Source organism: Phyllostomus discolor, chromosome 8, assembly GCF_004126475.2.
Source record: "Phyllostomus discolor isolate MPI-MPIP mPhyDis1 chromosome 8, mPhyDis1.pri.v3, whole genome shotgun sequence".
In the NCBI taxonomy this organism is placed as follows: Eukaryota; Metazoa; Chordata; class Mammalia; order Chiroptera; family Phyllostomidae; genus Phyllostomus; species Phyllostomus discolor.
In genome coordinates, this window is record NC_040910.2 from 95,548,071 (window position 1) to 95,563,487 (window position 15,417).

Here is a 15,417-nt window from a genome sequence, read left to right on the forward strand (position 1 = left end):
CCACATATGAGTGAAAACATATGGTATTTGTCTTTCTCTTACTGGTTTATTTCACTTAGCATAATTTTCTCCATGTCCATCCATACTGTCTCAAAGGGTAAAATTTCCTTCTTTGTCACAGCCGAGTAGTATTCCATTGTGTAAATGTCCCATAGTTGTTTTATCCACTCTATTGTTGGATACTTGGGCTGCTTCCATATCTTGGAGATTGTAAATAATGCTGCAATGAACATAGGGGTGCTTAATGTTCTTTCGAATTAGTGTTGGAAGATAAATTTTAATTATTTACTTTGTGGTGAGTATAGAATGCACTATATAAAGTTCATTGGAACTACTGTGATTTTATTATTGTTAGTCTTGCTTCTGTACGAGACATCTAAGAGCTTAGCAGACCCAGAAGACACACAGGTGCACGCATTTCTAGTTAATTAATCAAATAGCCACTGGTCTTAGTTCCCCGCATTTTCATTTGTGCCCTGCAGGACCTTGGCTGTAGAGAGAGGCTTATTTATATGCAAGCTTTTATCAGTCTATTTGGATTTCCTGGGGTTGGGGAGGGCACATCTTCCCTGGCCCACAGATTCCCTGACAAGTGTGCTTTGGGCTGAGATGTGGCTTCAGAGAGGTCCTGAAAAATGTGTTTTTCCCCTCCATGATTTTGTTCTAAAGACCCTAGGCAGGAGTGAGAAGAGACCCTCCAGGAAGGGCCCGCCCCACAAAGTGGCTAGCCATCCCTTCTGCTGGAGGACCTCCTGTTAGTGTCCTAGTTTCCCTTTCCTTGGGTGAGGGCATTACCTTGAAATACCACTTCTCTGGGAGAGACCCGTTATGACTTTAGTCATCTGAGTACATTGGTGTGAGTGATTTTCTGGTCATCTGACTGGGGTAGTGGGTGGATTGGTCCTTTAAGCTTCCAAGTTATCCCAGCACCACAATTTTGGCTGAGGGCTGAGGGGCAGGGCAGGTTCATTGCATGTGGTGGTGAGCCCATCCTGAATACCCTTGCCAGGCCTTGAGAATGTTCTCATTTATCGTGGTACAAAGCCACTGAGCTGAGGGAACGGAGCCCAGATTTGGAGCCAGGGGGCCTGGGTCAGTGGGACCTTAGGCCAGTCACTTAGCCTTACATAGCTCATCTGTAAAATTGGGACTCTACGTAGCAGTGAAGCTCAATTGAAAAGATTTTGGAGGTTACAAAGCATTCTACTCGGGGCCCAGTCCCTGTATTCCTGGACTATTTATCTCTTGCTCCAGCGGTCCCAGTTCCCCCTGCTGCATATGGAGATGATTGTACACCTGCTACTCCAGATCTCCGATGCCCTGAGATACCTGCACTCCCGGGGGTTTATCCACCGCTCCCTCAGCTCCTATGCCATCCACATGGTCTCCATAGGGGAAGCGAGGCTGGCCAATCTGGAGTACATGCTGGAAAGGTAAGTGCGGCTGTGATCATGATTTCCAAAATGGGTCTCCCTGGGGGACCCTTTGCTATACAGAGAGATCTAACCTGGGCTGGGCTCCTCCTCCTCCTCCTCATTGGTGGGCTGAAATGTCCTTCAGTGGGGCAAGAGGTTTCCCAAATGCTCTGTCTGCCAAGATTAGAGGGGCTTTGGAGAACTTACTTTTTTTTTAAGATTTTATTTATTTATTTTTAGAGAGAAGGGAAGGGAGGGAGAAGAAAGGGAGAGTAACATCAATGTGTGGTTACCTCTCACACATCTCATCCTGGGGACCCACAACCCAGGCATGTACCCTGACTGGGAATCAAACTGTCAACCCTTTAGTTTGCAGGCCAGCATTCAATCCACTGAGCCACACAGCCAGGACTGGGGAACTTACTTCTGCTCAGGACATTCTCATTTTATTAAACATTTAACAAGCAGGAGAACAGGTTAGCCAATGTGTATAAATACTCTAAGTATCCACTGTGAAATTTTCAGTGGCTTAAGACAAACAAGACGTGTTCCTCACTCACATTGCAGTCTAGTGTGTGTGCATTCTGCATTCATCGCATCCATGACCTTGCCTTTCCCCAGGCTGTAGTCCGCCACTGTGTCATCTGCATTACTAGTCAGTGAGCAAGAGAGAACATGGTGGGGCACACAATGGAGTTGGGGGGGTAGGTCATTGTTCCCTGCTTTGCAGTGGACGCGGCCTGATCACCTTCTCAGTTGAAGGTAGGCAGGGAAATGTGCCATAGCTGTGCATTCTGGAAGGAGAGGAAGGTGATGGTGCTAAGCCTTATAGTTCTGGCCCCAAGTGGCACTAAAGGTGTTCCCTGCCCTCAAGGGTCTTAGTGCAATGAGGAAGGCAGTGACAAAAACAATACCCTCCTTCAAGGGTTTGTGGATGGGTTTTGTTTCCTGTTTGACAGGAGTCACAGTCCTCCTGAGAGCTGGGGACTGGCCCTTATTTTTGGCCCCTAGGCTCTGGGAGACAGAGGATTTCCCCTGCACTTCCTTGCTGCCATTCACAGCTCTGAGCCTTCAGCCTCTGTTGACTCTGTTTTGCTGTGAAGTCTGCTGGGCAGACCCCTTGCTTAGACCTGCCTACTTCTGCTTACCTTTGTCTCCACCCATCCACAATTACTGAGGCTCCCCCCACTCCCAGTCTCAGCAGGTCTTTGCACCCACATACATGTAATTTACTTGTCTCAATACATGAAAAGCTCAAGGGCAGAGATTTCTGTTTTACCCATTGCTGTGTCTCAGACACCTAGAACAAGGCCGTCACTCAGTAGGCACGCAGCAGGTTTATTGAGTGACTCACTTCCTCATTGTGGGTTTTCGTTGTGCCTCTGCCTTGAGAGGAGAGCCAGGGCCAGATTGTACTTGACCCTGTGGGCCTTTGTGAAGAGTTTGAACTTTATTCTAAGAACACTGGGATCCTATGCAAGGGACTTTTTTCTGGTAGGATGGTATCATGGGTCATTTACAAGTTAAGAAGATCCCTCTCCCTCATGTATGTACAAGGGCCACGATGGGGGAAGAGAGAGACAGGGACACGTAGGGTGACTGGAGCAGTGCCATGTGGGAACTGGTAGAGAGGCCAGAACACTACCACCCCTTGAGCTGCCCAGCTTCAGCTGTGGTCCATTCTCAGTCCCAGGTAGAACCTTTCAGTTTTAAAAATCATTGCCTACAAGACTAAGTCCAGGCATTGCAGGGTGTAGAAGCCTTCCAGGGTGGGGCTCTGCCCACAGTGCCAACCTCATCATTTTCTACTCCCTGCCTGGCCACTTTCTGGAGCCACTTTTAGTCCATGCTATTTCATGGTGCCGCTCCCCACATCTGTAGTACTTGGAACTCACCTGTTTATCCTTTTTTTAAAAAAAGCTTTTATTGACCCTGGCTGGCATAGCTCAGTGGATTGAGCATGTGCTGCGAACCAAAGTGTCTCAGGTTGGATTCCCAGTCAGGGCACATGCCTGGGTTGCAGGCCATGACCCCCAGCAACCACACATTGATGTTTCTCTCTCTCTCTCTCTCTCTTTCTCTATCCCTTCCCTCTCTAAAAAAAAGAAATAAAATTTAAAAAAATCTTTAAAAGATTTTATTTATTTATATTTAGAATGGGAAGGAGAAAGAGAGGGAGAGAAACATCAACATGTGGTTGCCTTTCGCATGCCCCCTGCTGGGGAACCTGGCCCACAACCCAGGCATGTGCCCTGACTGGGAATCGAACCAGCAGCCCCTTGCTTTGCAGGCTGACGTGCAATCCAATGAGCTACACCAGCCAGGGCTCACCTGTTTATCGTTTAAAACTCACTTCAGACACAGTCTTCCATCACATCCCATGAAGCCTGTACTGAAGCCCTAGCCCTGCAGCACTTGAGTCAGCGCCACCAGATGGCAAGCTCTGAGAGGGCAGGGACCATGGCAGGGACCATGACTTGCTCATAATCAGCACCCAGTTCAGGGCCTGATTATGATTTTCAGGGAGGCTATGACAGAATCCAGGCTGTTTGCCACTGATGGAGTGCCATCTGTTGTTGACATGGAGGTACAACATTTTCTTCTGTTTGAGCTCTCAGTATAATTGTGAATCCTAGAGTGAAATGGAGCTTTGGAGAGGCCCAGCCCAACTCCATCCTTTTTTTTTTTTTTTTTAATTTTTAGAGGTAGGGGAAGGGACAGAGAAAGACAGGGAGAGAAATGTCAATGTGTGGTTGCCTCCTGCGCACCCTCCATGGGATACCTGGCCTGCAACCCAGACATGTGCCCTGACCAGGAACCTTACCAGCAACCCTTTGGTTTATAGGCCCCTGCTTGATCCACTGAGCTACACCAGCCAGGGCCCAACTCCATCCTTTTATAGATGAGGAAATAGAGGCCCAGCAAGGTGAAGAGATGATGTGGTTACCCAGCTGTGGCTAGAACCAGGTGGTAGAAGATGTTTCTTGGCTGTAGGGGCAAGATGGGTTGGAGGTTGAAGGTAGGAAGACTAACTAGAAGGCTATAGGCAGGGTCTGGTGGTGACCAAGGAACCAAAATAGAAGGGAAATGTAAGATGCACTGAGGAGCTGGGGTCCACAGACTGGTCGAGGGAGGGTCTGGAAGGTAACTGGGTAGGAAGGTGTGAGTTCTCATATGGACTTGTTGATCTCAAAATGGAACTTCAGACAGAAATGTTAGCAAGTAGTTGCATCCATAAGAGTGTATCCTTCTTGAACATCTGATAACACCAGTTGATTATACAAGAATCCAAAATAGCTTCCAATTCCACATTTATTTTTGGTAACACTCTATTTGAGCAGGTTTGTTTGTTGAATGTCATTGTCAAGGGTAGCACTCTATCTCTTGGTGTAAAAATGATGTAGTAGTTTATCCTGTTCTTCAACTTCTCCTTAATGGACTCTTGAGAGCTGGAATTAACCTTGCAAGTGGTGTCCCATAGCCACAGCCAAATGTAATTTTAATGATGTCAGAGCTGAAGCCCAGAAAAATAACTGCCCTAGAATGATAGCCACAAAAGAAGCCCTCCCTCCCATACTCACCTAGCTTCAACAGAGAAGGAAGAGGAATTGTAAGAGAGGAAGGTGAGTGAAGTAAAAGATATAGAATATAACTCCTGGTTATAAGTGACTTGTCTTTTGCTAAAGCCTTAAACAAGCTTGAGAGATCTGACAAGGTGGGTGACAGTTTCACTTGGAGAATCACCCACAACATAAAGAGCCAAACATGCTGGCTCCTCAGAATATGTCTCTGACCGTAAAACGCTCCGTTGCTTTTCCAGTGATACTGATGTAACATTGGCGTTCGTATCCGCGCCGTGCCAGGCCACACCTAACTTATGTAGTGATGCAACTAAAAAAATTGTTATCAGTTTCTGTAACTTCATGGCTTCCTAAACTCACTGCCTTCTATCAAAAGCTCTGCTAGAAGGAATATTATTTAGGGAAGTTTGTTCAAAGATTGCAAAGCTTGTCTCATTCTCTATAATCTGTGTTTTGCCATACCAGCTAAGAATTGCTGGTTACTTTTTAAAAACTTAATTTTTTTAAAGATTTTATTTATTTTTAGAGAGAGGAAGGGAGGGAGAAAGAGAGGGAGAAACATCAGTGTGTGGTTGCCTCTCACATGCCCCCACTGGGGATGGGGCCTGTGACCCGGGCATGTGCCCTAGACTGGGAATGGAACTGGCAACCCTTTGGTTCACAGGCAGCACCCAATCCACTGAGCCACTCCAGCCAGAGTTAAAGAACTTAATTCTTAATTATCAACCAGCAGTCATCAAGTTTTTACCGAGTGTCTACCATAATCGTTGTGTTAATTCCTAATTTCCATGGTGCTTTATGGCTCCTAGAGTGTTTCTACACACACAATCTCATTTGATGCTCATGACATCTGGGTGCAAAAGTCAGTGCTGACCTCACTCTGGGGACTCTTGTTGGCTCAGAATACAGTTAGGATGTTCTGACTTAGTTCTCAAGAAGTCTGGTTGGGAAGTTGAGTTTTAATTTTTTTAAAGATTTATTTATTTATTTTTAGAGAGAGGGGAAGGGAGGGAGAAAGAGGGGGAGAGAAACATCGATGTATGAGAGAAGTACTGCCTTTTGCACACCTCTAACAGGGGGCCTGGCCTTCAACCCAGGCATGTGCTCTGACCAGGAATTGAACCTGTGACCTTCCAGTTCACAGGTCATTGCTCAATCCACTGAGCCACACCAACCAGAGCTGAGTTGTTTTTCTCTGAAATAAATTTTTACTTGTTGATCTTAAGAGAGAGAGAGACATGCATTTGTTGTTCCACTTACTTATGCATTCTTTGGTTGAATCTTGTATTTACCCTGATCAGAGTTTGAATCCACAACCTTGGCGTATCAGGATGGTGCTCCAACCAACCAGAGCTACCCCACCAAGGGAAGGTCGAGTTATTTAAGCAAATCTGTGAACCTTTGGGTACATTCCCAAGAAGGCAGAGTTCAGAAAAGAAGCAACCACAGGGAGCTGGAGGAGTCCCAGAAGTTTTGATAAAGCAGTTGGGCTTTAGGAGAGTCTTGAAAGAGTCTTAGTCAAAAGTTAGCATTGAGGCCCTGGTGTAAGTGTAGAGAGTCAGTGATAATGTACCTGCCTGACCTCATGGAGCTGCCTCTGGTGGAGGACAGACAGATCATAAAAAATAACTAAATGAACAAGAAATTCAGATAATAACTGCTCTAAACCAGGTGTGTGAAACTCATTTTCACCAGGGGCCACATCAGCTTCGTGGTTGCCTTCAAAGGGCTGAAATAATTTTAGGACTGTATAAGTGTAACTACTCCTCAACTGTTAAGAAGTTGAAATTACATTTGGCCTTTTGAAGGGAATCACGAGGCTGATATGGCCCCTGGTGAAAATGAGTTTCACACCCCTGCTCTACAGCCTATAAAACGGGGACTACTAAAATTAGGTAGTCTGGGAAGGCCTCTCTGAAGAGGTGATTTTTGAGCTCATAATATACCTCTGTTGCAAGAAGCAGCAGTCACACTGGAATCTGTGGGCAGAACATGCCAGGCAGAAGAAGCCATCAGTGCAAAGAGCCCAAGTGGTGATATGTTTGGCATGTTGGAGAAACTGAAAGTAGGTGCTGAGTTGAGTGGAGTAAGTGACCAGGAGAGCTGAGCCAGATTAGGTGCGAGGATGGGCAGGGCCCACTGGGTAGGAATGGGGAAGAGTTGGAATTGCAGGTGTTGGAATAGCAGACAGCTTGGGCTGCTTCAGGGTCTAGCTGAGTTTCTGGAAGCTCAAGGAGGTTGCTAGTCTTCAGAGACAAATGTTTTACAAACATACTGTGCTGTGATCACAATAGTCCTTTAAGACGTGAGCCCTGCCTTGTATTTCCTTTTGTAGCCAGGACAGAGATGCACCCAGGGACCTGACTGGGGTGCCCCTCCCGGCCCAGCTGTACAACTGGGCCGCCCCAGAGGTGATTTTACAGAGGGCAGCCACAGTGAAATCGGACATCTACAGCTTCTCAATGATCATACAGGAGATTTTGACAGGTAGATCAAAGAGCACATTGACTGTGACCAAAGTCCCTATTCTTAGGTTGGATCCCCCCACCCCCACGAGTTAACTTAGTTTTATGAAAATGCAGGACATAGGAAAAAGAGATTTCTTCAAGGAAACCTTTCCACTTATGGAAGTTGTAAGATCATTTCCCAGAAATCTTTCTTTTTAAATCTGTTCTTTAAGACCCAGCATAGCCCACCTGTCAGCTTGACAGTGGTAATCTAAGCAAAGTTTTTAAACTGAATATAGGTATCTCTGTGAGGAGCCCGTGAAGAACTTGTAAATGAAAGGGAAAAACTGGGCTCCGAGAAGTCAACTATGAAACTAAACACACCCAGGTCCCTTGTATGTATAAGCAGTGTTGCTTAAAGGTGTGGAAGCCCTTCCAAACTATACAGGACTCCAATGTGAAGGAAGTGGTCACATACCTGAAGACAGAAGGAATTCTTCAGGAGAACGACTCACCCACACGTGCGTGCGCACACGCACACGTAAGCATCATAAAACCACATCTACTGAGGGGGCGAGAGTCAGCCCCCAATTAGTAGTGTTCACAGTCTCAGAGACAAAACCACACCTTCCTCTAGAGGGGTGCATTGAGCAACCCAGCCTGACCCCTTGAAATACTCTTGTGGTCCCAGGTCTGTCAGTAGGAAGCCCATGCCTATATGACCCTGTGACTGCTTTGTCCTGTTTCTCCAGCACAGATTTTTCTGGTGAATGGGTAAAGTGGCTTTTCATTTGTGATTAGGCTTCCTGATAGTTTTTCTCCAGAAATTAATATTTAAAGGGGTTGAATGACTTGACCGGGGTACCCAGTTTCATCTGATTTCTTCATGTTACTCCTTCTTTTTCCTTGACAGACAGCATACCCTGGGATGGCTTAGATGGCTCAGTAATTAAAGAAGCCATAGTCTTGGGAAATTATTTAGAAGCTGATTTCAGGCTTCCAAAACCTTACTATGATATTGTTAAGTCAGGCATCCAAGCCAAACAGAAAGACCGAACTATGAACCTTCAAGATATTCGGTATATCCTGAAGAATGACCTAAAGGTAAGCTCTGAAGCTGTAGGAGTTTATTTCTGCCTGCCCATCTCAGGAGAGTAGGGAGTTAGAGACCAGAAAGCAGCTAGAGGTCAAGCTGTAAGAAGTTTTGGAAATCCTTATTTCATTACACCCTTTCTGTATTCCTGAGAAAAGCCTAACTGCCTAATTTGGTGAGGGCAGCAAGGAATTGCTGAGGGAAACTAGGGAGGGTCCAGGCATAGTAGGGGCACCCTGTAGGCAGCTAGCTAGATTCAATGAATGGCAGCTATTATTATTACTTTTAAAATAATAACATGAATTAGCTAATTAGGAATACAGTCATTCTACCCATCAGGAGTAACAGGGAGTTTATTTGCTACCTAGATCTGCTTCAGAAACACCAGTGACATTCAGATGAGTGTGAAAATGTTCTTAACAATATATCCCTTGTCACAGGATTTGATTGGAGCCCAGAGAAGTCAACCAACCGAGAGCCCTGTGGTGCAGAGATATGAACCCCATCCTGAGGTCAATGTCTATCTAGGACTGACTTCAGAACATCCAAAAGAGACCCCTGACTTGGAAATGAAAGAGCTAAAGGAAGCAGGTATGGCCTTAACCCACAGGTTGTAGCATGAATATGTTCTGAGAGTTACAAGCTGCAACTAATCAGTTCCTCCAAACCGTACATGTCACTTACACTGGGAAAAGATGAATGCCTTAGGGAAAAAAAATCCAGATCCTTGAAATTATTAAGTTAAAATTTTTGAGCTCCATACATACACCTTGGCTTGATCTGGAACTAAGTAGTAGCAACCAGTTAATTTCTAGTATGATACCCTTAGGAATTTATCTAATTGCTTCCCAGATAAAAGTGATATCTTAATTTAAAACTATTATAAAAAAATTGAGACAGTGCAAAGAATAAAATTACTTATTTCAATTCTGCCATTTAGAAATGGTCTGTTAAGATCTGGTATTTCTAACTTTTTCCTATAGCCTTACTGCTTTTTAAAGATTTTATATATTTTTATTTAGAGAGAGTAAGGGAGAGAGAAAGAGAGGGAGAGAAACATCAGTACATGAAAGAAACATCACCCAGGTGTATGTCCTGGCCAGAAATCCAACTGGCGACCTTTCAGTTTACAGGATAACCCCCAACCCACTGAGCCACAGCATTCAGGGCACCTTACTGCTTTTTAGTACATTTTGGAACCTTAGAATTCAGAGCTGTAAAGGGCCTTGCAATCATTCTGAGTAATGCCCTCACATTCCAGGTGAGAAAACTAAGGTGCAGAGAGGTCGTGGCTTGCTCAGGATTCCAGAGCTTGTTATAGGGCTGGAACCCAAGCCAAGTGACCATCCTCTCTGACTCTTTGGACAGGGATAGAGGCCTCCAGAATGGACCTTCAGGCTCTCATTGCTTTGGCTCCTCTGTCCTGTCTCTGAGAACTGTTCATCATCACCCAGGGGTGATGGCTAGTCAGTCCTGGAGTTACTTATTGAGGTCTTGTTGCTCCCACGATGGAGTGGTATCTTGGGCATTGTCTGCTTTTATCAGATACTCACCAAGAGTGTAACTTTACTGACATGAATATTGAAACTCTTCTGTATGTAAAGAAAGCTATGAATTTAATCCTTAAGTTTCAGGGGCTCATAATTTCCATTTCCTGACAGTATGCATTTTTTAAGCTGAATATTTAATACATTGGTAGGAATAGAAGAAATACATCAAGGATTAGAATTTTATAATATGCATTCAATATTTATATAAGTAGTATTACTTTTTTTTTCAAAGAAATTTCTTCTGTTCCTGTCTTTGCTATATTCTTCAAAGCAATAAACAGTAATTACTACTTTTGTAGATAAACTGCTCTGTTGTGTTGGGCAGTAATTATAACTTTATGTGTCAAGTCATTATCATCTCCAGTAACTCCCTTTCATTTCACTGCACAGTCTCACTACAGTGTTTCATAGTAAAAAATACTCTACTCAAATTCAAAGAACCTGAACAAAACTAGAAGCCCAAGGATGTTTAGGTACTGATTTAGTAACAGTGTTTCCTGGCAACAACCTTCTATTTATTTGTATTATTAAAACTGCAGTAAGAGAAAGGAGCTCTCTTAGAGTAAGGGAAAGTTCCTTTTTAATGAAAAAGGAACTCAGGAATGAGGTCATTAAATATAGCTTAGTACATTTTAAAAATGTATTTCCTGATTAGTATCAGGTAAATATCTAAACTATCTACCCTGAATTCTGTTCTGAGAGAACAAGGTCAGAGACATTGCAAAGAAGGTGCTTCAGATTATCAGGTCCATTTTGAAAACAATGAGATCCTCTGGGACAGTCACTTTAGTCTTTTTTTTTATCAGAGATTTCTGTTGCTTTTTTGTTGGTAATCCAGGAATGTCTGCACCCTTCTAGTCTACTGTGCCTTTGATTTTATCATTGGATTCTTGTACAGCTTTTCTAGGCCACATATGACTAACCAAGGGGGAAATCAGAGGGTATATGTATAGCTCCAAGAACTTCTTGGACTCATAGCAGAACTTGAATGACCGTCCCAGGTGTGAGCTCCTGGATCACAACCACAGAGCCCAAGGGAAGTGTCCAGTTATGCATGTTTTAACTACACTATACCTTGAGCTTAGAACATTTCCCCCAGGGTTTGGTCCCTCCCAGATTTTCTACCTCAGCCCATGTCAAAATGGGAACTTCCCCCTAGGTTAGAAATCCCCTTCCCCCCTCTGTGAGTATATCTGGTAGTCTACCACACCTGGAAAGGGAGGGAGAAAAAAGAAAGCTGCTTTCTGCATTCACACATCTCTGGGGCCAACACCACGGCTGCTTAGCTGCTGCATATGATCATTTGGTCATTTAATCATTTGTGTATTACTGTTCTTTTCAATAGGCAGTCAGCTCCATTCACCAGGAGGTCACTGTTCTCCCAGTGAGAAAGCAACACCAGATCCTCAGGTCCCAGATCCCAGTCTGATGACCAAGGAGACTCAGAACCAAGATGCTCCTTTTCCTGCCTGCTTTGTGGCAGAAGAGGCCAGAAGCCCCAGCCCAGGTCAGTCAAGCCTCTGCAGCTTCGAAATCAATGAAATCTACTCAGGATGTTTGGACATGGAAGGCGACAAAGAGAAAGAGCCCCCAGGAGCAGGATTATCTCTTGAGGAGGCTAGCCCAAACCAGGCATATGAGCTGAGGTCCCTGGAAGAGGAGTTGGAAAAGATGGAGAGAGAGGCACGCTGTGTTTGTGACGAGGATGAGAGGTCTTCGGAAGCTGACACAGAGCTTTCCTTTGAGGACTGGGACTGGCAAAACGGCTCACTTAGTTCACCCAGCCTACCTGAGCCAGCTAGAGAAGCCAAGGGCAACGTGAGCAACAGGTCCATGACTGAGGAGTACATCAGTAAGTGTGTGCTGAATTTAACCATTGCACAGGCGATAATGCGCCAGAATGATGATATACTGGGGAAAATCGAGCAGAAATTCAATGAGTTTGAGATGATACAGAAGGAGCAGGAGGAGCGCATATCTCTGTGGGCTTCTTCAAGAATGTTTCCTAATGTCTGTGATTTGCCTATAGCCACAGGCCCCCCATCTTTCATTTATATTCCTCCTGTTTTACAACTGCCAGGAGGCCAGTGTCTGGATGCTGGTGGCAATTGCCCGACCCTAGCAAGGTCTCCAAGAACAGTGAGAGACTTTCAAGGGGGACATTTTGGCAAAAGGTCCAGGAACAGAAGTGGCGGTGGCTGGAACCCTTTCACCGCTTTCCCTCAAGTCTCTGAAAAAAGCACTGGGGATCCACCAGAAAAGAGCCATCAGGTAAAGCTCAGAAGTGGGAAGTAGGGTGTCTGAACAGGACCTGGAGCCGGGTTCAATGTTGCTTCCAACCGATATGCAAGGATGCTCATAAATACAGCCAACTCATAGCAAGGTCCTCTTAGCTGTGGGGAGGATCCTCTTAGCTTTGGGAAATAAGGCCTCTAGGATGGAATTCCAAGGTAGTTACTCTGCACCTCCCATTCTAAAACAACACACAGCTCATGTCCTTCTCTATAAATTCCTTGCATCAGATTGAACCATATGAAATTGCTGTTTTATATGTAAAAATAATCAAGTATTGATAATTTTACATGGTTCAACTTACTAATTATGGTATCTTGGGTAGGTATTAATCCCATTCTAAATTGCTTATTCATTCACTCATTCAACAAACATGTATAGAGCCAGAGGCTATATAGTAGGCCCTGGAATATGATGATGATTGAATCACAACTTCTACCTGTGAGTGGCTCACACACAGGGGGACAGAGAGACCTGCTGGTCAAAGAAGATGCCTCAGAGGAGGTGAGAAGACACTGTGGGAGCTGGCCTGGGAGGTTTAGCTTGAGGCTTAGAGAGGTTGTTGCAGAACGGCTCCTCAGTGAGTGACTGAAGGGCAGGGCATAGGTTTTATTCATCCTGTGTTCTAACACCTAGCAAAGTGTCTGGCACATAGGAGATACTTGATAAATCGTCATTGAGAGAATGAGTAAATGAATGAATATAACAAAATAACACTTAGAGAGCTGACTGTCACTTGAATCATAGAATTTTAAAGCTGGATCAACCCCACCAAGCTTAATGACTTAAATTTCCTGAAGTCCAGGTATTAGTAATATGGGGGTGGAGCAGGAGAGGTTAGCTTCATTAGAAGGAGGATTTTATTACTGAAATTAATTAGAATTGCTGACCTATGGTGATAGGAAGCGGGCTAGCTCTTAGTGGGTTTTATTTTAAAATTATCCATCTGTGCTATACCACCTTATTGCCTGCGTAGGGCAGACAGCTCCCCTAACCTCCACCCCTTGCTCTATTTCCAAGGCCCACAGCTGGCTAGGGACAGGTTTTCTGACTCCTAGTCCAGTGCTCTTGCACTGTACCCTGCTGAATTTCAGTGAGGCTTCAGTCCTCACTTAGAACGTATGGGAAGGTATTGGCAGTTGTTTTTATATAAAGACAAGACATAAGGAATTTACTTAGACTTTAATTTTCTGTTTCTGTTAAAAATTAGAGTTTGCTAGATAACTAAGAAAAGTAACTTTTCTTATACTTTTTTCGTTATCTGTTGCTGTGTAACTTAAAAAAAAAACCTCCCAAATTTATTAAAATAACAATGGTTTATTATTTCTCACTACTCTGTGGGTCACAAATATACAGGATTACCTGGGTGATTCTTCCGCCCCTGTGACATGGGTTGGGGTTTCTTCCTCGATTGCATTCAGCTGGGTGTTGGTCTGGGCAAAAAGGCTTCACTTCCATGTGTGGGGCCTTGGGCTTCTCCAGATGGCCTCTCTTTGCAGTCTTGGCCTTTTATCATTTGCAACTAGTCTCCCCCAAGCTTTTCTACAGGAAGGCAGCTGGCTTTGCAAGCGAAAGCTGAAGCTGTCACGTTTCTTAAACACTAGTCACGGCCCTTGGACAATGTCACTTCTGTCTTCCGTTGGCCAAAGTCAGGAGTTCAGCCAAGACTTAGCAGGAGGAAAATAGATTACAGCTCTCAAGTGGCAGTGTGACCAGGAAGGGAGGAATTGATGGCGGGCATCGTTGGAAACCATCTGCTAGTACATATGACTATGTATAAAACAATTATATCATATTTATTTTTTCTTTAGGAAGTCTGCTCTGGTTTTTAGGAGTAAGGAGTAAGGCATTTTCACCTAAGTGAATTTTTCAGGCAGATAGTGTCCCTCTTTTATGGATGCGGAAACTGAAGCACAAGTCTCTTTTCAGCTAGTCTGAGTAAAGATTAGACTGGAATCCAGGGCCCAGGACCCCTGCCACAAATCTTGCTGCCTTGATAAAATACAGGGGAAGGTTTTTGGATCTTTAATGTCTGTTTTGTATGCTCATTCTTCCCCCACATCCTGTCTGTACTGGGTGGCTGGGGGCCAGCATTTCTATGTAAAGGCCTCCAACAATGAGATGACTTACTACATATGAAACATGCAAAGGGAAATTATCTTGGTCGGTCTGGTTATTTCTACACATTTAGCAAGAATGGCTTTAAAAATAGAATGGAGAGTAAAGAGAAGAATTCTTTCATCAAAGCCCTGAAGCCTGTTTACTCCTTTTCAAGCTGCTGACTCTTCATGGCTCTGGAAAGCAGAGTACAGCTGAACAATTGCAGCCCACTCAAGGGGCCACGGACAGTTTGGGAAGAAACAGGAACCAAACCACCAGCAGGTGGGTTAACGTTTTATTGTCCTTTGTATTGCCATGCCTTTAGACTCCTACATGACCTTAATGTCACTTAATGATCTTATGCCTTCATGACAAAGAGTCAGTAAGTGATGAAGAATAGTATCACAGAAACAGATTTTGGCAGGTTCTTTCTGTTAAGTGAGCAAAAAGAGCAGTGTAATAAAAACGTAGGAGACATCAAAGGTAAAGCACCTGGCAGGTTAATTAGAATAACTCATTGGTTCTCAAAAGCAAAGCACCTTGTCTTTCCAAAGCTGCTGAGTTTTTCTTACAAAAAAAAAAAAATGCCAGGTATTCCTTTTTCCAGTGCTCCAGGAATCAAACCGAACTATTTGTTTCAAAACAAGCGGCAATGACAGGAGAGCAGAAAGAGGGGGTTGAAGAGTATCACTGCTAACCCTGCAACCTCTGATTTCCAGCTGGATCAATGAAGTGAAGTAGCTTCAGCCCGTCAGCACAAATCGTGTGTGTACCCTGCACTGGGGGAATTCTTACAGGGGTGATGGATGTTTCTCAAGATAGACTGGCACATCAATTTCAGTTTTCCTTTTCTGTGGCTAAATGGCAGCATTTATCCACAGCTTTGAAATCAGTTCTGGAAAACATTTATCTCCTCTCCCAGTGGTGATTGAAACTAAT

At 44.3% G+C, this 15,417-nt stretch overlaps 1 protein-coding gene across 1 annotated transcript in view; it reads left to right on the forward strand.

The window, feature by feature from the left end:
* The window catches only part of TEX14 (testis expressed 14, intercellular bridge forming factor), a 69,555-nt gene that overhangs the window by 20,511 nt on the left and 33,627 nt on the right, over positions 1-15,417 (forward strand). The window contains exons 9-14 of the mRNA XM_028521764.2: positions 1,255-1,433; positions 7,332-7,483; positions 8,357-8,547; positions 8,977-9,127; positions 11,432-12,357; positions 14,654-14,760. Of these exons, the coding sequence (XP_028377565.1) occupies positions 1,255-1,433; positions 7,332-7,483; positions 8,357-8,547; positions 8,977-9,127; positions 11,432-12,357; positions 14,654-14,760 (1,706 nt within the window). The remainder of the gene's footprint in view (positions 1-1,254; positions 1,434-7,331; positions 7,484-8,356; positions 8,548-8,976; positions 9,128-11,431; positions 12,358-14,653; positions 14,761-15,417) is intronic.